The sequence below is a fragment of the Monodelphis domestica genome, chromosome 1 (genome assembly GCF_027887165.1).
Source record: "Monodelphis domestica isolate mMonDom1 chromosome 1, mMonDom1.pri, whole genome shotgun sequence".
Taxonomy (NCBI): Eukaryota; Metazoa; Chordata; class Mammalia; order Didelphimorphia; family Didelphidae; genus Monodelphis; species Monodelphis domestica.
In genome coordinates, this window is record NC_077227.1 from 412,370,437 (window position 1) to 412,394,780 (window position 24,344).

The window sequence follows — 24,344 nt, forward strand, 5'->3', positions numbered from 1 at the left end:
CAGAATAACAGAATTTTAGAATTGGAAGGAACATCAACAGCCAGCTAGTTCAACTCATACTTGTGTAAGACTCTTCACTGCCAACAACCAACAAGAGATCTTTTAGAATCTCCTTGAAGAATTCCGGTGAGGAGGAACTCACCCGCTCTACAAGGATCCTATTCCCCTTTTGGATAGCTCTGATTATTAGGAAATGTCCCTTGGCGTCAAGACTACATTTCCCTATTTGAAACTTCTACCCTCAGCTCCACCATACTCTTTGATCAGTGACACTGGACTGCTTACTATTCCATGAACAAAACACTCAGCTCTGGGCATTTTCTCTATCTGTCCCCATCCCTGGAATGTTTTCCTTCCTCACTTCAGACTCCTGATTTCTATGACTTCCTTTAAATCTCACCTAAAATCCCATCTTGCTCAGAAAGCCTTTTCCAATCTCTCAATTCTAGTGCCTTCCCTCTGGCAATTATTTCCTACTTATCTTATAGATAGCTTGTTTGTACATTTTCATTTGCCTGTCTCCTGCATTAGTTTGTGAGCTCTTTGAGAGAAGACAGGGACTGTCTTTTGCCTCTTTTTGTTTCTTCAGCACTTAATAAATGTTGATTGATTGGTTGGTTCTCCTTTCTGGGGCCAAATAGAACAAATTTAATTTTTGCACTGGAACAATTGTTAAAATAAAATAAAATTTAGTATTTAAATTAAAACAAAAACTATTAAAATAGTTATTATAGTCCCAATTTGTCATTTCCTTTCCAAGTTAAATATCCCACGTTCTTTCAACTGATTTTCATATGGCATAGACTCAAAGGATTTTGGTAATCTGGTTTCTTTCCTATGGACAATTTCTCCCTTATCAATGTCCTTGCTAAATTATGGGACTCCAAACTGAACACAATTCTTCAGGTGTGGTCTGACTATGACAATGTTTAACAGACCTATGACCTCTTTATTCCTAGTAGCTATTCTTCTCCTAATGCAGTCCTAGATCATATTTGTTTCTTTGGCTGCCAACACACTATTAACCCCAAATGAGCTTACAGCAATCCACTAAAACCTCTAGATCTTTATAAAAAAACTACCTCTATTTCTAAGTCTACTTTGGTCATCTTGTATTTGTGACATTGTTTTTTGAAACCTCAAAGAAAGATTTTTATTTTTTTGACATTTACCATGGGCATTCATCAATTCTATTAGTAAAAATTATTTACATTCATCACAAGATTCCTTATGATCTCTGGAGTTTATTAGATGAAAAATTAGATTTTTCTCCTGACTTTCAACACTTAGTAGTCATCTGACTTAAGCAAATTAACTTTATTTCTCTGGACCTTGATTTTTCCCTTCTGTTGCAAGGATCAAATGAAATAATGAATGTGAAAGTGTTTAATAGGCATCAAGTGAATTAGTGATTATGAAATAATGATTTTCCCTAGTGCATTTAAGTATTTGTTTACAGATTATTAACTTAACAGAGAAGCTAGATTGGGGTAGAGGAGAAGGAGAAGGAGTGATCCAAAAGTGTGGGGTGAGGGACTGCTCAATATTGAAAATAAAAGTCCAAGGAAAGTCTTAAGTATGTCTGAAAATCAATGGAAGAGAGATTTTGATTCATCAAACTTTAATTTGTGTACAACAAGGCAGGAATATACCTACTGCATGAAGCCACCTCCCCTTGGGCTATTTTCCTGAGCATATGCTTCTGCCCAGAAGCCTGGGTGGCTACAGAGAGAGTCCTTGCACTGAGGCTTTTTTCATCATAATCATTCTTGTTCCAACCCAACCAGTGAAGTTAAAGTAGTCATTTAGGATTTCCTTCTTTTATCATCAGGATCACGATGATAGACCATTCACCTTGCCAAGAATTAAAGTTCCTCCTCTGCCCTTCCCAGTAGTCACATAGCCTTTCATTTAATTATTTCCCTGGGAAGCACTTGCAGGAATTGGGGTCAGCTTAGGTATTAAGGGAGGTGAAGGTCCAAGCCATCTACAGCTATTTCCCTTCCACTCAAAAGACAAAGACCTCAGGCTTCTGTAATAGCAGCCATTTCAATAGCAGCTGCCTTTATGCCTTCTGTTCAATATAGTCATTGTCACCAGCTAACATTCATTGACTGGATGGCCCTACATGTTTTGAGGCAGCAGGAGGCTAATGCTTGCATGTGTTTGACATGGTTTGCTCTTAACTGGAATAAATATAGGCCTTGGATAATAGTTTGCTAAGCATCTCATCTAATTAGTCTTGCTTTGAATCATCTCTTGTTTTTAAATACATTTCCTCTATAGTCCTATCTTTAGTATTGGAGTGGGCTGCTACAGGGACATCTCCCTATTGTGTGTTTGAGACTTTGTACTTCTCTGTCCAGTTGCTGAAACATTTTGGGCATTATCACCAGCTCAGACTGTAAGTGGAGTCAACCCAGTCTTTATTGTTTGATCCATCTTTCGCTGTTTTGGGATTTTAGGTGTGGAGGCTTGGGAAGTGTGCTTCTATATGACTAACGTTCCTTTTGTCTGCCTTCTGAAAGAGAGTTCCACCAAGAGTCCCTCTTACTATCATCACAGTACAAGTGATGAAGAAAATGGGGTAGGAATTCACACTGTTGAGAGTTTTAATCTAGCGATAAAAGTCTCCTTAGAAAAGGCTTCTTTCCCCCCCCGTTAGTCTATGAAAAGCTTTTTGGTATTGATGGAAGGTTTCTCTCCGAGGGCCAAAGAGGGTTGCTCAGTTAGAATCTCTATATTTTAAGATGGCCAAGACACTGTCATGAGGAAAGGTATATACATCCACATATTGGAATTCTTTGACCTTGACAGACACAGTATTATTGACTTCGAGATCCTTTAGTAAGAACTGGGAGAGATTCCTATAGATATTCTTTGTTGCTGTTTTTGATTCACACACCGTAACCGTAGTTTGCTTCTTGCTTTGGTCATTGATGAGGAGTTCCAACTTCAGGTCAATGGTATTGTCTGGACAATCTGGCACAACAAATTGCAGCTGGCAGTAGATGATGTACCAGCCTGGGGATTGGATGATCAGATTTCCGTCATGATATCCAATGCCATGGAGGATGCCATCTTTGTTCCAGGTCAGTTTGGAACTGTTTATTTGTGTTGATACTAGAGAAAGAAAGGCAAAAGAACATTATTATGTGCATTTGGGAAATGGTCTAGAATGATCTGCTAAGAGTATTTATATAATCAGGACAGTCAAGACATTAGAGGTCTTTGAGACAGGATCTCTGTCAGAGATAGCTAGTTGGCACAGTGAATAGAACATGTATTAAAGTCAAGAAAACCTGAGTTCAAATCCTATCTTAGACCCTTTCTTGCTTTGTGACCCTGGGAAAGGCACTTGACAAAACTCTGCCTCAATTGCCCCAATTAAAAACTTTCAGTTATATATATATATATGTATGTGACATATATATATAAAACATATATATATAACATATTGATATTAATAATACCATATAAATACTAACAGTTAATATTATTAATATCAATATCATGATGATCATTAATAAGTTATTTCAAAGACTCATAGAACCATAAAATCTCAGAATTGTGAGTGACCATCCAGACCTACCCATAAAAAAATCCCCCCTACAACACACCCATTGAGTGGTTATCCAATCTTTGCTTGAGGTGCTTTGCCCCTCCCTTTCCCATGAGGGAAAATCTATTTCCTCCTAAAGCACCCTATTCCAAATTCAGAGAGCTTTCAGTATTAGTATTCTTCCACCTGATATCAAATCTACATTTGCCAACTTGAAACTGGTGGCTCAGTGTGCTGGGCTTAGAGTCAGGAAAACTCATTTCTCTGAATTCAGATCTAACCTCAGGAACTTACTAGCTCTGTTACCATGGATAAATCACTTAAGCCTGTTTGCCTCAGTTTCCTAATCTTACAATGAGTTGGAGAAGGAACTGGCAAACCATTCTGGTATCTTTGCTAAGAAAACTTCAAATAGAGTCACAAAGAGTTAGACACAGCTGAAACGACTGAACAACTACAACAAAAGTTTCACTCATTGCCCCTTATTATACCCTCTCGGTCCAACAGAACAAGTCTAATATCAATTGCAAATGACAGTTCAATACTTGTAAGCAGTTTCTGAATCTTCTTCCTCCTTCACCAAGTCTTCTCCAGGCTAAACATCCCTAGTTCCTTTGACTGATCTTCATGTGGCATGAAGCTGAGAACTTTCATCATCCTATTTGTACTTCTAAGGACTGTCTCACAGACAGTTTATTTTGTATGTCCCCCAAAGCAAGAACTTGTATTGATGAGTAGAAGTTTCATCTAATGAACTAGTTTCACAGGATTATTGATTCAAAATTGGAAGATAGCAGAGAGAACATGTAGTTCAATGCCTTCATTGTATAATTGAGGAAACTGAGTCCAAGTAGTAATTTGCCCAAAGTTTCACAGTTTTTTAAAGTGGCAAAGACTTATGGTCAATGTTCAATTTCTCTTCTACTCAGGCATTGGAATAGCAGCACATTTAATGTTTCCTCCAAATACCTATCACTTGACAGAAACATCTAGTAAGATACAAAAAGGTAATTGTTATTAATTAAGAAGGAGGCAGAGCAGTTTGCAGATTATTTAACAAGTTTCATTGGTGCAAGAGAGTTAGTCATTCTATTGAGTAATGTATCTTTAGTAGCTATAGGATGAATGATCAGAAGTCATATAATCTTGGGAAAATTCAATGATTCTTTCAATCAGACCTTTTGCTCCTTAATATTCAATCAGATCAAATCATACTTCACTTTACACCCTGGCCATCCTCTTTCCTGCTGCCCCACCACCACAATATACTTTCTTTCTTCTACCCTCCCATCCCCTACTTTCAAACTCTGGAGTCATAATCAAATCAATATTACCAATACTGTTGAAGGGATGGGCCAGTTTACTGTCCTATGTCTCCATTCACCATTCTTGTGACTTTGCAAACCAAAACACAACTCCTTGACTACCATTTCCTTATATAGTATATGTTGTCTTGCTTTAATCAAATGACAGTTTCTCTATGTCAGGGACTGAATTGCTTTTGTATCCCCAAGCTTAGGATGGGATTGACATATAGTTAGTGCTTAATAAATGCATTTTCTTCCTTCTTTTCCTCCCTCCCTCCCTCCCTCCCTCCCTCCCTCCCTCCCTCCCTCCCTCCCTCCCTCCCTCCCTTCCTTCCTTCCTTCCTTCCTTCCTTCCTTCCTTCCTTCCTTCCTTCCTTCCTTCCTTCCTTCCTTCCTTCCTTCCTTCCTTCCTTCCTTCCTTCCTTCCTTCCTTCCTTCCTTCCTTCCTTCCTTCCTTCCTTCCTTCCTTCCTTCCATAACTATATAGGGAAATGACTTTAGAAGTTAGGCAATCACAAAAGGTACCAGTCTCAAGATTTTTAAAAAGCTTTCAGAGAATTGGATGAGTGGAACTCATTTACTGACCATGGAGATATGCTGATGACTCAGTCCTTAGAGACCTCTTCAGGATATTTAAGCTGTCCAATGAACAATTTTCTAAAAACAAAAATCAGAGAAACACAAACGTTTAATCTCTACTTTTGGGAACATCAGATATATTCCTGATAACTCTCCATGGCCCCTGATTTAGAATAACAGCGATTTCTTTCCCATTTTCAGGGGAATGGCTTTCACTTCATTCAATCATTAACTATTTTCCAGTGATATCCTTGGAGATGAATATCTAATGCTGGTCATATGAGAGAGAAGGAAAGGATCTTTGCTTACAATGTAGTAGTAAGAAAAGCTTCCCTGCAAAGGAAAAAAGACAAGAAAGGCTATCACGATCAAGGTGTGTAATTAGGATTTGCTCCCCAGGACTCTAAATCCCAGCTTCCCATGTTCCTTCTCACATTATGTACTAATGTAGGGAAGATATAAGTTTTGTATAGCTCCTCCCTCATTCTCTCTTTTCCCCTGATCACTGCTGGGAAAGTTAGCTTTTACTCAGGTTTTTACTTTTGTCCTTTTATTTCTTCTACTTCAAATGATTATTAATAAATCTTAGAAAATACAATACTTGGAATTATTGGATATTAACTTTAATCTTACATTTCTGGTGAGCCACAAAGATATAGATTCCTTGAATTTTTTTTTTTTAAGAAAGCCTTTGAGTAAAGGATAAGGAGCAGATAAATTTTGATCCTGCTGATAAGCTGCTTTTCACCATGCTGGGTTTTTTTTGTTTGTTTTTCCATTTTTTGCTGACAGTCTGTAAGCTACTGTAGTCTGCATCCAATTGCCCTAGGATTTGAGAGCCATTTAGAAGCACCTTGTTTTTTCTGTGCAGAGGGTGAGGTATAAATCCACTGCCCCTTTCCCTGCCCCCTTCCTCCCCCCCCCCCCCATGAGTCTTAAGACAAAGCTAGTGACTTTTCAGCAGGGGGACACAGCATGGTGCAGTCTTTCCACACTATCTACATCTACCCCAGCCTCAGCCTGGCTAACCCAGGAGGGATTCTATGCTCCTGGCTGTGGGGGTGGGGACTGAGGTGTCACAGGGCCCCTGGCTTTACCAGTGGGGGGAGGGGAAGGAAGGTTACTCTTCCAAACCTCTTAACTTTAGTCAGTGCATACTAGTGTAGCACCACCTATGGATAGGAAGTAGAGATTGCAAGCATGGCCTGGTTTCCTGCCTATCTCAAACAGCTCTCGTTTTTTTGGAAAGCCTTACTGAGCTCATGCAGCTTACAGTTTTAGGATGTCTTTTCTTGCTGCCATTCCTGGGTGTACTGATTGGATACCTTGCAGTTGATAGCTTGAGTAATCTCAAGATTCAGAGACAAGATTCATCTCCCTATACCCCTTTGCCATTTTGGCCTGCCCAGTCTCTGCAACACATCCAATATGGAGTTTGTCCACACTGTGCTCAGTGTGGGTATAGGGAACCCTGGAGGTATGACCAAAGGAATCTAGATGGATGATGATATTGGGGAGGGGAAGGAACCTAAATAAGTCTAGAGCTGAATTTTAGCCTTTTCAGAATCCATTTGCCTTATTGATGTTAACTGTTTCAGTTTATTCCCCTCTAAATAGTGAAGAAGTCTCTGTAATGCAGCTATCAGAATTGGAGAAAAGGACTCTTGGATTTATTGATCACATGTGCAACCTTCTATTGACACTGGGCTACTATATCCTGTCATGCTTATTGTATTTGTTGATTGTTTGCTTTAAGATTTAATATTTTTTTAAGTTTACATATTAATCTAATCTAATATCTTCTATTACACTATGTCATTTTCAGCTGCTGTGTTTTGGCCATTAGCTATATGTTCTGTTACATTGTTTTTATTTGTACCCTTCTCCTATGACTGGACTGGAGAAAATAACATTAAAAGAGTCCATAAACAACTTAGACAAACCCTTTTCCATGCCAAAACCATAGGTCTTTATGGATGCTGGGTTTGTTACCAGATCCATCGAGGTCACATGTCACCTTAATGACCTTTTGTTCCTTTTTGCCTTTGTTAATTGTTACATAAATGATGATGAATGGACTCCATCAAACTGGTTGCAACTTGTATATAACCTTTGGAGAATTTAATGAGTTGATAATCTCAATTTATTTAAAGGGATCTTCAGAAGTGATTTTCAGTTATCTAGTGGCATGACTACCTCTGACTGATCATTTGCGTAGCTTTGACAATGTAATGGATGAGACATCAGAAGTGATTTTCACTGTTGTATTCCTTGCCTCCACATTGCAATGGATGGGACGTATAAAGACATGCCTTTTACACTGTTATAGTCTCATACCAGAGGAGGGAGGTTTCCCAAGGGCTTGGTTACCCTGTGATGGGTTATAGTTTTATTTGGGAGGTGGGAAAGATTTTCCTAGGGGGCTTGGTGGCTCCTGGATGGTTTTTATATTTGTAACTCTTCAGCTTACTCTACCCTTCCACCAGAATGATCTAGATTCTTGGTGACATTTTAGTCCCAAAGGGTTTTCATCAGCAGTTTTTGTCTGGTTTCTCCTACCACATTTTGGAATGATGGCAGTAATAAGACTTTGTTAGAAATATCTTTGCCACGGTTGAAAGATTGGCTTGATCTGGTGAACTTGTGACAAGTATCCATGAGCTTCAAAGGTTTTTAAATGTCACACAGTAACTTGTGTGAACCCTAATAATAGTGGGTTTGTTTGCTGTTGGCATTAAATGTGCTTTTATGATTTGGGGTATTTGTTACTTCTTTGAATGTGCATTAGCTGTTGCCCTACTGTTTTAAAAAGCTGTTAATTTGTGAAAACTATGTACACTCACACTGTGGATCATGGCCAAGTTAAAAAGGAAATGGATCTCATTTTGGGGTGAGAAACCTTTGTTTTGCGCCTCTCCTTGGGTAACACAATGTGTCACTGATTGTGAAGTATATATTTTTGATTAAAAAAAACTATCATTGTTTTTCCTTGTGTGTGCAATAGAGTATTTGAGTTTTCTTTTTTCTCTCATTTTTTGTACTTGAAGCACATGTTATCAGTATTAATGGCATTTTAATTTTGCACTAGAGTAAGTTCAAAATTTTTACTATAGACTTGTAGGACAAAAATCACTTTATTGGACTATGTTTCATCCAGAAGTTATTTTTTTCCCTTTTAAATTTATTTTTATTTTATTTTTTCATGTTTTTTATTTTCTTTTGACAATTGATTCATATACCTCATAACTTAGCCATGTACCCCAGGAGTGATCTGTGTTGGTCAACATCCTCCTCAGAGGTGATTGTATTATTGTCATAAAATTCTGGATTTATAAAAATTTTTCTTGTTTGAGAGTTTTTTTAGGATAAGAAATTTGCTACCTCTCCAAATCAAGAAAGTAAACTGTTTGTATGATGGGAGCCATCACACAATGCCTTGACAGAGTCACGCATGGTGGCCTGATGGCTCCCAGCATTTGGAGAAGGTACCATGGAGATGCTTGCAGAAACCACACACTGCACCAAAAGATCCAGAGTGAACTTTGGGAAGTAGTGAAATTGAATGGAATGGTGGTGGTGGGGGGCTTGAATGCATTTATTTTGAATGTACACTTTTATGCCAAAGGGGACTACCCCCTTATTGGCTTTTTGTTAATATGCTTAGCAATCATTAGTTTTGTTCTCTTTCTCTTTTATTTCCCTCTTATCCCCAAATTATTATAATTTCTCCTTAGAAACTGCAATATTGTATGTACCTCTAGTTAAAGATCTTTAGAGATATAAGTTGGTTATGTGTATTGTTTCATTAGGGAAACTAAGCATGTAAATCTGGGAGATTTCTACATGCTTGTTTCCCAGTGGAATTATAGGGGGGATTGTGTGATTAGGATTTACTCCCCCAGACTTTAAATCCTAGCTTCCTATGTTCCCTACTAACATAGGGAAGATATAAGTTTTGTGTAGCTCCTCCATTATGCTCTCTTTTGCCCTGATTATGACTGGGAAAGCTGGCTTTTACTCAGGCTTTTACTTTTGCCCTTTTATTTCTTTTACTTCAAGTGATTATTAATAAATTGTATAAAATATAATACTTGGAGTTATTGATATTAATTTTAATCTTACAATGGACAATAATATCACCAAAGAAACAAACTGTTTAATAATTTGTGAGGATAGGGAATGAATTTATCCTCATATCTCCTACTTCCTACCTCAGATCTCTACATTTTCAATTGTCCTCTCCAGTTTCTGAGGAAGAAGTAGGTAGTCTACTTCCTTCCTGAGGCTAACCATTTTTGATGGCATTCTTTCATGTTTCTTCTGGCAGCTCCCTCTATCTTTGTCTATGTCTCTACCTCTGTCTCTTTCATCTGCCTCTCCCCTTCCTTCCCCATCTCTTTCTCTGTTTCTAGCTATCTCTATCTCTTTCTCTCTCCCCCTCTCCACACCCTGATTGTTTCTTCCTGCCTATCCACACACATGCTCAGGTCTTCCCCCTCTCTGGAAAACAAACACCACCATCTCTCACTGTGCTTTAAACAATTGACTTAAACAATCCTCTTAAACTATTCTTTATTATATTACTAAACTCCCATAAATTATTTTTTATTCTTATTGCTGCCACTTTCTTATTACCCATGGGATCCAGATCTCATCACCCAACTGAAATTGCTTTCTCAAAGATTATCAATGGTTTTTAGAAATTGCTTTTTACTATAGAGTTGCTTCCCAATACTCACTCCCAGACAGAAGCCACTCTTGTGACAGAGAAAAATAAGTAAGGAAAAATGAACCTACACTGCAGTTATGGCTGATAGTATCAGAATTTGGAACTTATATTTCTCAACTCAGAGACAGAGACATGTTTCCTCAATTGAACTCCATGACCAGAATTGTTCATTTTTCTTAATTGGAGTTTAGCCATGTTTTACTGATACTTTGATTTACATTACCACATTCACTATGTAATTATACTTAATTTCTTTTTTTTTCACTCTGTACTAGTTCATACAAGACTACAAGTTTCTCTGGTTTCCCGATCTTCATAATTTCTTATAGCATCATATTATTCCATTACATTCATGTAATGGAATTTGTTTCACTCTTCCCCAAATGATTAACTCTTACTTGTTTTCATTTTTTTCCTACCACAAAAATGCCTGGGATGTACCAGAACCAACTTGTGAGATCAGATTGTTAAAAACCTTGGAAATTGACTAAAAATCAGGGATTGAATCTTAAAAATTTTGTTGATTTAAATGAAATTATTAAAAAATATATATTTAATTAATTTTAAAATTTAAATTTAATTTTTAACAATTTAATTTTGTTAATTTTTCAGGATTAAAAAGTGATAAAAATTTTATAACATAGATGAAACATACATGTATATGATGCATTCATTCCCACCTATCCCCAATAAGTTCTTAAATATTTATAAACATCCCTTGCCCCCAGTGATACTGTGAGTATTTTGGTATGTGAGTGACTGATTTTTCTGTCTTTGATGTCCTTGGGGGAACATATTAGTTCTGGGATCACTGGACAAAAGGGTCAGAAAAATATTGTGGCTTTTCTCAAATAAAACTGAAATGTCTTCTAGAACAGAATGAGATTATAACTCCACTAGCAGTATCTTGATATACTATTTTCCAGCAACACCTTTAATGTTGCTTATTTCAACATTTAAAAATATTTTTCACTTTAATGTATAAAAATAGAAAACCTATAAAATTGTTTTAATTCATATTCCTTTAATGATTAGGGACATTTAAATATCATTTATAATTCACATTTTTATCCTTTGAAAATTGTTTATTCATATACTTTTACCACTTATCAATTGGGGAATGGCTCTTTGTCTTGCTTGTTGTTCAGTCACTTTTCAGTTGTACCTGACTCTTTGTGACCCTATTCTGGGGTTTTCTTGGCAAAGACACTGGAGTGGTTTATCATTTCCTTCTCCAGTTCATTTTTTTTTAATAGCTGAGGAAACTGAGGCAGTCAGGGTTAAGTGGCTTGCCCAGGATCACACAGTTAATAAGTGTCTAAGCCCAGATTTGATCTCAGGAAGATGTTCTTCCTGACACTCTCCACTATACTATCTACCTGCCCCTCTTTTTCTTATACATTTTGTAATGTATAATATATACTTTATATAAAATTTATATAGGAGATAATTTGAACTTTGTATACTATTAACTCTACCCTGAGAGAACATAGTCAAACTCCTTGATGCGTAATTTTATTTCTTTGAAACCAAAAATCTTTGGTGTTTTCTATTCATAACTACATTTCCCCCTAAGCTTCTCAGTATGTCAATTCCAGTTACAGATCTGGCCTTATTATCCTTCTGGCATTTTGGAAAGGAAGCCCTATCTTTCATATCAGTAAGAAAAAGACTTGCATCTCAGATGCAGGACTTTGTTATCTCTGTTTTACTGTATGGAACAATAGATATTTAAGATAATTTTCTTTATTTGAAGTCCAATTAAGGCTATCATATAGTAAAGATAGAATGATATTTGCATGATGGTGGGGGTAGAGGTGGTGGGAAGCTATCAGCAAGAGCAAGGAGGACAATTATTTCTATAATACATCCAAAAAAAAAGTTTAATTAGGATCAGCCATCCTTGGAATTATCTTAAAGCTCCTTGGAATTAGTTAATTCTGTACTTCTCAATAAATGCCATCTTGCAATTAAAGTGCTGATGACCATAAGCATCAGTATCTAGGATTCCCCAGCTTCTAGCTATTAGCAACATCTACTTAAATTGTTAATTTCCCTCTCTCTTCTAATTTCTTTTGATTCCTCCTTCTCTCCCTCCAGATGAGATTGTGATTCCAAATGTTCCTCCATCCTTCTCCATCAATCCCTCAACTTAAATAATACTCTTGTAGCACTCTTTCCTGAGAAATGTTCACTTACCCTGCCTCTTCCTTATTTCTATATTTATTTGGTTATTTGGTTATCTCATTAATGACCATACACTTATATGTTTCTTTTTTTAATTCTATTTTTCCCCTTCTTAATCTTTTACCTTCTGTCTTAAAATTGACACCAAGAATTGGTTCCAAGGCAGAAGAGGAGCAAGGATTAGGTAATTGGGGCTGTTATTCATCCAGGGTCATACAGCTAGTTTTTGAGGACAGATTTGAAGCCACGACCCCTTGTCTTCAGGTCTGGCTCTTTGTCCAGAGAGCCACTTACTTTCCCCTTTCTTTTGAATTCTTTACATGTCCCTCATGTCATGTAAGTTAGGGCTTCTGAAGAATAAAAGTTGAATTCTGGCCTCTATTTCATTCTTGAATTCTTGGATTTTTAGATATTACCTTTCTTTTCCTTTCTCTTATTTGTTCTTTCACTATTGTTATTTTTATTTTTTTTTATGCAACCTTCTTTTGTGTTTCACTCTTTGAAATATTAACTCAAGGAAAAGGAAATGTGGTGTTGGAGAAGTCAGTCTGTACACTGAATCTACTGCCTACCTTTGTCATGACCACTCACCCCTTCCAAAGTCCTCCTTCTTCTACTCCATCATATTCCCTTTATCATCCCTAGAGGACAGGTGAGGTGACATATTGGGAAGCACAATCTTCGTTCAGAGTGTGTTGCCTTGTAAAGACTTCCAGCGTTCCCATTCCCCTCCAGTGCAACTTATTGGCAGGCATTTATTTCTCTTCTGCCTCCTCTCATGGAAAAATATTTCCCCTTCTAGGGTATGATAAATCTTCCATTTCTCACTTCTAATCCCTTCCTCTCCATTGTTTTCACCTAACTGTCTAACAACCTCTCTCATGTATGTTGAGGCTGAAAAAATTTTTCATCCATTTTTTTTCTCATACCCATGTGCTGGATGGGACTTCATTTCTCTGACTCTTCTCTCTCTGCCTTCCCTCCCCACATTTAAGCAGCTAACATGATGCTATCCCCTTGCCCCATATTGAAAAGATTGCTTCATTTGTAAGAGAGCTTATAGTTCATAAATGATTATATCAATTCTTCCTCCTTCCATTGCTGGATTTTTTCAGTTCCCTTAAATCATTAGCCCATTATATTCTTTTATTCCTTTATAATTCTTCTTTGAGTTTTCTTTCAATCCTCAATTGTATTAAAAAAAAAAACCTGTAGTCTGGTCTTGACCTGGGAATATTAGAGAATTGATTTTATTGCTCATTCTTTTCTTGATAATTGTACTTACTGCCTTTAGGGTGTTTCTTTTCTTAGTAGTATGTGAAAATTATATACTATACTCATCTTTTATGAAGAAGTGACTCAAATGGCTATTTTGAGGGCTCATATTCAGATCTTATCATTGATAAATAGGTTCATCTTTGAGAGATGTGCTTTTGGGGGTGAATCCTGAGGTACTTTACTTTTTTCAGTTAGTCTATATTTCTGATTTCTTGTTGATTTGAAGTAATCCTGATCTATTACAACTGACTTTCCTTCAGAACTGAAGGCATTTTTCCTAGTCATTTGACAAATTTTTTATTTTGTTGAAAATCTAAAACTTATCAACAATATGCCTTGGAATTTTAAACTTGGAATTTTCCCTCTGTTGACACGCTACCAGTTCTATCAGTTAGTACTCTGTTCTCTTTTTCAAAACTTCTGGGCAGATTACTTATTTCCCAAATAAGGCATATAGACTTTTAAACTTTGTAAGCTTATTTCTTTCTGGAACCACAGTTTAATGAGAACAATGTTGTCAGAAAGCATCTGAAGTTAAGGGCCTCAGGAAGGTGAAGGGCCTTGAGTTTATCCCATGTGAAGACTGGTTGAAGTACTATATATCCTGGAGAAGAGGACATTTCTCTCTCTCTCTCTCTCTCTCTCTCTCTCTCTCTCTCTCTCTCTCTCTCTCTCTCTCTCTCTCTCTCTCTCTGTCTCTCTGTCTCTCTCTGTCTCTCTCTGTCTCTCTCTCCTCTCCTCTCCTCTCCTCTCTCTCTCTCTCTCTCTCTCTCTCTCTCTCTCTCTCTCTCTCTCTCTCTCTCTCTCTCTCTCTCTCTGTAATGGCTATGTTCAAACATTTGAAATTTTCAAGTGGAATTAGACATTAGATTTGTTATTTTTGGCTCAAGAGGCAGAACTGGGATGAAGTTTCCAGGAGGCAAATTTAGACTTGATGTAAGAAAAAAACTTAACCCCTATAGCTCATATGAATGGGATGCTTTAGGAGTTAGGATATTTTTCCTCACTGGAAGTTTTCCAGTTCAGACTAGATGACCACTTGGACATAACATAGATACTCTTATTCAGGGAGGGATTGAATGAGATAGCTTTTGATGTACCTTCCAATTCTGAGTTTCTATGATTTCTGTGAATAATAAAACAATGGTTTTTGGGAATGGTAATGTCAAATGAAGATGTTTTTTCTATCATCATCATCTTCCTCTTGTTCTTCTTCCTCTTCTTGTTCTTGTTCTTCCTTCTCATGTCTCCTCTTCCTCCTCCTCCTTCTTCAATTTCATTTGCTTTGGTTTTTATAGCATTTCTGTGTGTGTGTGTGTGTGTGTTTAAACCCTTACCTTCTGTCTTAGAATCAATACTGTGTATTGGTTCTAAGGCAGAAGAATAAAGGCTAGGCAATGGAGGTCAAGTGACTTGCTAGGAAGTGTCTGAGGTCAGATTTGAACTCAGAATCTCCTGTCTCTGAGCCTGGCTCTCAATCCATTGAGCCAACCAGCTGCCCTTCATTTCTGCGTTCTTTAAAAAATCATTGTCTTTAGCTTTTCTTCTTCCAGTTTTGTTTCTGTTATTTTTCCATTTCGGATCAGCCATTCTGTTTTTCAAAATTTCTGTTACTTTGCTGAGATTTTCCTTTGTATATTTTAAAGAGTGTGGTTTGTTTTTTCCTCTTGCCTCTGCCTTTTAGAATTCCCATTTTCAACAACACTCAGTTGTCTACCCGTTTTTTTCCCATCTATCTTTTCTCAGTTCCTCCAGAGGACAATGACTTCCCTTCTGAGGCTATCTTATTTCTAATTGTTCTTAGATTGTATGTACCTATAGAAATGTCCATATTATCTCCCCATTAGAATATAAACTCCTTGATGCCAGGAATTATTATAATTTTTATTTTGCTTTTTCTCCTTATCTCTAGCACTTAAGAGTAAATGTTTAATAAATGTTGTTTGATTGACTAATGGGTTAAGAACTCCAATCTCTGATCTAATTTCTATCCTAAAATATTCTTTCAAAAGTTGTTTTTTCTTTTTGCACTATACTGGGGCTTCTTATTATTTTTTCATGTTCCTTAGTGAAATCTTTCAATTTTTTTCTCTTGATTTCTTTTTTCATTTTTAGGTGGAGGGGGATTCTCTCTCTCCCTCTCTCTCCCCCCTCTCTTTAAAACCCCTTCCTTCTATCTTAGAATCCATACTAAATATTAGTTTCAAGTTAGAAGATTGGTAAAGAACCAGGCAATTGGAATTATAAATGACTTGCCCAGGGTCACATCTCTAGGAAGTGTCTGAGTCCAAATTTGAATCCAGGTCCTCCCATCTCCAGATTTGGTTCTCTATCTACTGAGTCATCTAGTTGCTCTTCACTTTCTTTTAAAGCATAACATTTATTTATTGTATTGTGACCTTTTAGGGAGAATTCTTAGTCATCTTTTTATTTTATGAGTCTTTCTTTTGGTTTACCTGTTTGGAGGAGGGGCGGAAGTATTATCCATCCTTTTAGTTTTTCAGTTTTTCTTTCTATAGTAAATGCTGGTTGAATTGAATTGAATTCCTAGTAGCTTTTCTTAGGTTTACCTCCTCAATAATGGGTTCTTCTCTGGTCACTCTGGTCACTGCCTCTGTTTTCTTGTGCAAAACTCCAAGGTTGATGTCTCAGCCTCTTTCTGTAGACAAGTTTGAGGTCTTGGTCCTTGCCATGTATAAATTCCACCAGATGACCAAACCCAGCTAGATTTCCAGGTCTTTCCTTCTTAGAAACAGAAGTCAATTTTCCTTTATCCAGCTCTGTGATACTATTCTCTTCTCTCTTTCCTGAGACTCCATAGCCCCTCTCTGTTGCAAAACTGTGCAAGACCAACGATTTTCAGGTCTTGAATGAGGTTCACTAATATTAGCCACTAGGGACCAAAATAGGGTGGGGAGGATGAATGGAGTAGTTTAGGTGAGGGAGACCTTTAGGTAGTTCAGGTTTTTGCTGCTAAATTGGAAGGGCAATATTGAATGGAAATATTTTGTCTCCTCTTACTGATGACATTTCTTTAATTACTATTGTTGTTCAATCATTTCAGTTGTATCTGACTCTGTGACCTTATTTGGGGTTTTCTTGGTCAAAACACTATAGCTGTTTGCCATTTCCTTTTCCAGCTCACTGTACAGATAAGGAGCTAAAGCAAGCAGAGGTTAAATGACTTGCCTAGGGTCACATGGAGTTATTAAGTTTCTGAGGCCAGATTTGAATTCAGGAAGATGAGTTTTTCTGACTCCAGGCCTGACATTCCCACCAAACTACCACTTTCTATAGATGTGTGAAAATTCTTTTCACCAAATATATCTGCAAAGGTTGTTGGTTTTTTTTTTAATTGCTAAAATATTAGGCCTTTTCTTTGTCTTCTTCCTTAAATTCCTCGTTAGTTTAAAAAGTTTGAACTGTCATTTTTTTTTTAGAAACTCGATCCTTCCTTGATTTCTATGACACTTCTGCTTCCTGGTTCTCCATCTATATCTGATCTTTCTTTTTCAGTATCCTTTGCTAAATCCTCAATCTCCTCCCTCACCCCATTTATATGTACGTGTACTTCTAGATTCCGTTATGGACCCTCTTATTTCTTTATATATTTTCCCTTGGTGCTCTCATCTTCTCTTACAAGTTCAAGTTTCAAATCTATATATCCAATCATAACCTCTTCCCTGAGCTCCAGTACTACTTCACCTACCAAACATCTCTACTTATAAGTCTCACTAGCAACCCCAAATCTACACATTCAACGCTAAACCCTTAATTTTTGTCACTAAACCAAACCTACTTCCAAATTTCCCTATTTCTTGTGAGAGTACCCCCATCAGAGTCATCCTAAACTCTTACATCTTAAAAATCTTTTTTATATCCAATTACTTTCTTAGTCCTGTTGATTTTTAACATTTCTCATACATGTATGTTCCTTCCCCTCCATTACTCTCCTTTAGGTCTTGATCAAATTTATTTGTATCTATTTCTGTACATCCATCCTATCAGTCTGTTGAAAATTAATATTGAATTGGGATGGTTTTTTAATAAAATAATTTTCTTTTTAACTCCCCCAGTTAAAAAACAAAAACTGTCTGATGCTAAATTTAGATTACAGTTTTCCACAGGTTATGAAACTGGGTTGGGATGTCCCTTCTTTTCTTTAGATCTTGAAGGATAATAGGATTGGGGTAGGGCTGAGCAACTACTTGACCCACTTGATAGATTAAATTAACGAACTCTAGCTGCTATATTGGGAAATATGGTGAACTTTAATTAAGAATGTATTAGGCAGACATATTGATGTAGCCATAAGGCAGAATGTGTTGGTGTCTTCTGGGTCTCAATAAGAACACTCCTTCCTGTGATGAAGTAAAGAAGGAGGGATTGAGATCTCTGAGTCCACATCCTTAGTGACTAATTGCCAATCAAAAATGTCTTGGGATGTCCAGGGGAGGGACTGAGTGATGAGGTGTATATTTTGACCTGCTTGCTCTTTTTTTTTTCTTTTTACTCTGCTCATGCTCCTTGACAGATTTTCTTGATTAATAAAAAAAAATGAAGAAATACTGTCTCTTGAGAATTCAATCAATTTAAGTAGAAAATAAGCTCCTTGAGGGTGGTGAATTTCTTTTTTTTAATTTGTATTCTTGTATATTACATCTTGTCTTGAAAATGCCAGATACTTAATATATATTTTTTTGGAATTGCATTATTGGTATGCTTTTTGTTTTGTTTTGTTTTAAATTCTTACCTTCTATTTTAGAATCAATACTATGTACTGGTTTCCAAGAAAGAAGAGTGATAAGGACTAGGCAATGGACTTGCCCAGGGACATGCAACTAGGAACTAAAATTTGAATCCAGGACTTCCTAACACCAGGCCTGGCTCTATTTATTGAGCCATCTAGCTGTGCCACTGTGCTTTTTGTTTTAAACAACAATAACAAGAGTTTGTGTATTTTCCCCTTTAATATCCCACTACGATTTTTCATGTACTCACCTGAACCTGTCATATACTCTTGGCACTAAAATAATAATATAATATTATTATATTTAATTTAATGGAGCTTGAAGAAATTATTTGACTTCCCTGGGCCTCAGGTTCCTTTCATTTCTAATATTTGCTGATTCAGTTGTCTATGTTTTGATGTCTCTATGAGTCTATGTCTGGTGACATCCTCTGAAAAACTCTGACCTTTAGCTCATCAGTTTTTTGTTCCTTTCTTTTTCCCCCACCCCCATAATTTTGCCCTGAAACTGATGGATCAGCTCAAGCAGTTACTTAGAAATTCAAGTGGGCTGAAGAGATTGGAGGATGCTATTATATATGGTTCTGCAAGGTTCCTGGCCTTGACCCTGATTGCCTCTCTGAATCTTTCAATTCAGTACTCCAGTCTGAAAGTTACATACTTTTTGGTTAGGAGAAGGACAGGAATTTGGACTTGACTGTCTAAAAGTCTGGGTCCTCTTTTGCCTGCTCTCAGCTCAAATGGGTTAAGTTACTTTGATAGAAATGATTAGTCAAACTAGTGACTGTCTGATCCCTATCTGATCTGTTCTGATAGCCCCCTCAAAGTACTCAGAGTCTATAAACACTGACTTATTGTGAAATTGACTAGCTCAGAAAACTACATTCTATGCAAATGTAGTATTGGTGGAACTTGAGATTAGAAGTCAATTAAGAAAAAAAAAAAGTCAATGAACCTGGGTATCTATCACCTCTACTACTAATTTTACTGTGTAATCTTGTGCAAATTACTTTTTCTGCTCTGGATCTCAATTTCTTCATCTGTAAAATAAATAATTAGATTAAATCCATCTTGGCAAATGTATAGAAATGTGTGCCTGAGGGGGCTACTTGCTCTCTTCCCCCTCTCCACAGGTGCCTGAGGACATTTCTCCTAGCAGCTCAATGGGAATGAGTCCTCCCTTCCCTGTTTGGGGTAAGGAGGAGACTCACTTGTACAGGTGGGTTGTAGTTTGGGCACTTGGTCTCTAAAAGCTTTGCCATCACTGGACTACATGATCTCTAAGGTCTAGTTCTAAAATTCTGTTCTATGAGTTTTAAGTTCAAGCGGCCCCCCCCTCCCCCATTCATTCAATATTTATTAAGCATCTACTGTATGCAATACACTCTGCTGAGGGATGCAAAGAGATATAACATGGGTCCTGCTCTCATTTTAAAGGAGGGAAGAAAAACTAAGAAGACAAAGACAATTGTGGTACTCCCTGGGAGAGTGAGATGAGTCCAAAAGAAAGGTCCAGGAAAAGGACGAAGAGAAGACTGAGATTCCTAGCATAGTAGGCATGAAAGAAATACTCTTCTTTGACTGATCCCTTTTTCCTTAAGTAAGAGAACAGGTTCAACTAGAATTAAGTCTTGCAGGGAGAGAGAACTTCAATAGATAGCAGTTGGGGCTGGGGAAGGGGAAAAGTTTATTTCAGTTTAGGGGATAGGACCCACTTTTGAGCTGGGGAGCAATATCAGGAGACATGTATTAGGAACAGTATTTTCATAGATATCCATCCATCTCCATATATAGTATATATATGTATAAGTATAAAGGACAACACAATAGTGTGTGTGTATGTATGTGTAATATATACCCTAATTATAAGCCTCAGAATAAATATATATATATATGCCTTAGAATCTATCATATATATACACACTTTTATACACACACATATATACACCTATATAGATATATACATACATACATACATCTATAGAAATAATAGGTTGAAAAGTGATTGAAAACAGGGAGACCAGTTGGGAACCTATTACAATAGACCAAGTTAGAGGTGATAAACTTCTGAGTTGCTTTCCATCTCTAAATCTGTGATTCTACAGGGATAGTATATGAATGACAATAGCCAGTAATCTAGCTAGGCTGAGACCTGGGCAAATGAAGGGGAGTAATAAAATTAGGTGGGAGTCAGAATATGGAAATCTTAAATTTCAAAATCAAAGGTTGAGATTTTTTTTTTTTTCAGCATCCAGTGGGCAGCCTTGGGAGCTTTTAGAGAAGATATAAAAAAAAATCACTCTGGAGTGGATGAAAGAAAGTCAACTTAATGTATATTTTGTATATTAAAGAGGAAGAGAATCTTCAACGTCTGGCCCATTCCCACCCCTCCCCTCTCTAGAGGTCAGTATTTCTGCAAACATAGCTGGAAATCTGTCACCATACTTTACTTAGGAGGAAGTCAAACCATCTTTCCATTGCTACTTTCATGTCTTAGTAGGGATTAGAGAAGTAAGACGAGACCAGAGTTGCTTGAGCCACCAAAAGTTAAGTGAATAGTTCTCTCTTCTGTCTGAAAGAAGATATTGCTTGAGTGGGGGAATCCCTACAGAGAAAAATCAGCTAGACAAATGGATTTCAGTGATTCTTTTCTTTTGAATGAATTTTGTTTCATTCAACAAACCTTTAAGTACATCATCATAGTTATCCCGTACCCTCAGAATATGAGAAGGCTATAGCCAAGTGCCCTCCTTGGTGTTAAAGACTAGGCAGGCTACATCCCATGCTTATCCCAGATCAATCAATCATCCTTCCCTTCTTCCAACTTAATGGTCTTGTATGGTATAGTGGAAAGGGCCTTGGGTTAGGAATCAATCAGAAGACCTTGGTTGAAGTTTAGATCCTGTTACTTACTACCTTTCTGAAAACTGGTGAAGTACTTGCCCTTTCTGGGTTCTAGTTTTTTCATTCATAAAATGGTGGAAGAAGGGAGAACAGAATGGCCTAGACACTAACATCATTTTCTCCTGAAAATCTTTTGTGCCTTTCTTACTATTAATGTGGCACTATAAAATGCAAAATATAAATATTTTAAATGATTTCCTGAAAAATGTTGGAGCTACAGTCAGGAGTCCTGGGTTCAAATCCCTGTTCTAGCCTTAATTAGCTGTATGACTTTGAACAAGTCATTGAGTCTTAGTTTCCTCATCTGTTAAAAAGGGGACAATAATGCTTTTACCACCACTTTTATAACTCCTCCATTAGGAAATCATTTTGTAAGCCATGAATATGAGTCATTATTGTTATTACCTTATTTACCCAAAAAATAATCATAGCTGATATTCACTGAAAAACACTTTAACATCCATGATCATATTTGGGCCGGACAGCCACCCTCTGTGGTAGCTACTACAGCTATTATTATCTTCATGTAACAGATAGGGAAAGAATGACTTGTCTGTAATCTCATTACTAATGAGTGTCAGGGACAGGATTAGAATTTAGACCTTTCTGACACAAAGTCCAGAACTCTAGTTGCAATGTCTTCTGAACATATACACTGAGGGATGGGAGATATATCTTCCATTTCTTTTGTATCCTCTGCAGTACCTAGGACAGTATTATGAACCTGTCATCTATAGAGCTTGAAAAAATCTTTAAAGATCCTATGGTCCAAAGCCCTAATTTTATAGATTAAAAAAGCAAAGGCCTAAATGAGAGCAATGATGAGCTTCTGAAGGTCATATAGCTCATAGTAGGTGTTCAATAAGTACTTCATTGAATGGATGGGTTGTTTGAATGAATCTGGTCCAAGATTTGTGCTCTGTGATTTGGCCATTCTCTTTAGGATGTGGAAAGAACCTTAGAACATAGAGCTCAATGGGACTTTAGAGACCAGACACCAACCATCATAACCTTATTCCCAGGCACACCCTGCAGGTTGAGTTAGATGGGAAGATTAGATATGTGATTCTGGCCTAAAACAGTACATCACACCCAGACTCAGATACTCCCTCATCTGATGAAAGCATCCTCACCACACCTTGGCTGAGCTGGTACCAGTTAGAGCAAGTGAAAGTCTGTAGATATACATCAGAAGCCTGGCAGGTTTGGCCTTGCCTTTCTTAAATAATAAGCCTCTCTTTCTTCCTTCCTTCCTTCCTTCCTTCCTTCCTTCCTTCCTTCCTTCCTTCCTTCCTTCCTTCCTTCCTTCCTTCCTTCCTTCCTTCCTTCCTTCCTTCCTTCTTCCTTCTTTCTCTATCTTTCTCCTTTCTTTCTTTCCTTTTTCCTTTCAAAAACATGTGATTCTGTGAAATAAGCTGCATTTATGAGAAAAGCAAGGATGGGGAGAAAGATTTATACTTTCTTAATTCAAATGGTAGCATCTATTTTTAACCTCTTTCAGATGTTTGTTCTGATGGTTTTAAACAAAGGAAAAATACCAAATTCTCCAACTATCCTTATTTTAAGCTTTTTGTTTGGGAGATGTACTTGCCAATACAGAGTTAAAGGTGAGCATGATTTCCTGGAACTCATGAAAATGAGGATGTATAAACACTGAGAGCTATGGGAGTGGAGTCTAGAGAGCAAGCTAGAGCTATAGACTTGACCATGGAAAGGCCATGCACATGCCTGGTAAGTCTTGACCTCCAGATCCAGCTCTGTTGTATATTGACAACCCAGACTGACTGATTCTGACATGATAGGGCATTGTGTCCAACAAGCCAAATCCCATTTAATTCCTCCTGCCTCATAGCCCAGCTTGAATATTGAGCCTATTGGATAAATATTATGACTCTCCCTGTATCCAGCCATTCTCCATTGTTGCTACTGAAGGGCATAGACATTGATAGGGAGTTTAGGCAAATGGTTGGGAAATGAGTCTGATTTGGTTGTCTCTGGTGCCACCTACCCCAGTGGATGAAACACCTGCTTTTAAGAGACTACTGTCCTTTACAGAACATGGTGGCAAGACAGTATATATGCTATCTATGCTAACAGTTGAGTTCAGTCAAAGGGATAGTTTTTGAGCATTTATTGTGTGCCCAGATCTATCCTGGGAGAGATGTGATTATAGGGAAAGTTTCACAAGGAGGGCTTTTGGCTTTTGCCTTTTTTAGAATATGTGTACACACACATACACACACAAACACAAGAACAAAATTAGAATCAGAGAAAATTAAAGCTAGAAAAGCTCTTAGCTCATCTCCTCTGAAGCTCTTATTGATTAGATCATGGAAGGAAGGGAAGAAGACTGGCTTTTTTCAAATATCTAATGATCTTAGGACCAGTGAATAAAAGTTATAGGGAAATAAACTTTCTCTCAAAGATTTCCTAATACTCACATTTGTTTAGATGTGGCCCATACTGCCTCAAGAAGCAATAAGCTTCCTGTTGCAAAAATGTGTCCTGGGAGGAGCCTTTCTCTCTACCTCTCATTCCTAATATTTGAGATTCTTATTAGAAGGATAGGAGATTAGGCTATTTACAAAGAAAAGAAAACTCTTATTTTCTGTCTTAGAACCAATAAAAGACAGGTCCAAAAGTGTCAGGTCCAAGACAGAAGAGTGGTAAGAGCTAGGCAGTTGGGATTAAGTGACTTGTCCAGGGTCACATAGGTAGAAAGGGTCTGAGTCCAGATTTGAAGCCAGGACATCCTGTCTTCACATCTGGTGCTCTATCCATTGAACCCCCTAGCTGTCCCTGATTAGGCTATTGTTTTTGAAAAAGTTCTAATTTAATTCTGAGAATCTATAATTACAAAGCCATACAAGGAATGCATTATATGGTTTGGACTTTGAAAGCTAGAGAAAATTAGAATAGGTAGGGATCAAAATGACCTGTAATGATTCTGGAAAGCTTTGTCAAATTTATATATCTTTAACAAAGTCTTAAAATGGAAGCAAAAAGGAGGGAGGATGTTTCATGTTGGGGTGGAAAGCATAGGCAAAG

At 37.2% G+C, this 24,344-nt stretch overlaps 1 protein-coding gene across 1 annotated transcript in view; it reads right to left on the reverse strand.

Moving 5' to 3' along the window:
* Nucleotides 1–1,604: 1,604 nt before the first annotated feature.
* Nucleotides 1,605–24,344, reverse strand: part of TNFSF8 (TNF superfamily member 8) — a 43,115-nt gene continuing 20,375 nt past the window's right edge. The window contains exons 3-4 of the mRNA XM_001368201.3: nt 5,455–5,526; nt 1,605–3,123 (exon numbers count right to left, since the gene is read on the reverse strand). Coding sequence (XP_001368238.2) covers nt 2,726–3,123; nt 5,455–5,526 — 470 coding nt within the window. The 3' untranslated portion in view covers nt 1,605–2,725. The remainder of the gene's footprint in view (nt 3,124–5,454; nt 5,527–24,344) is intronic.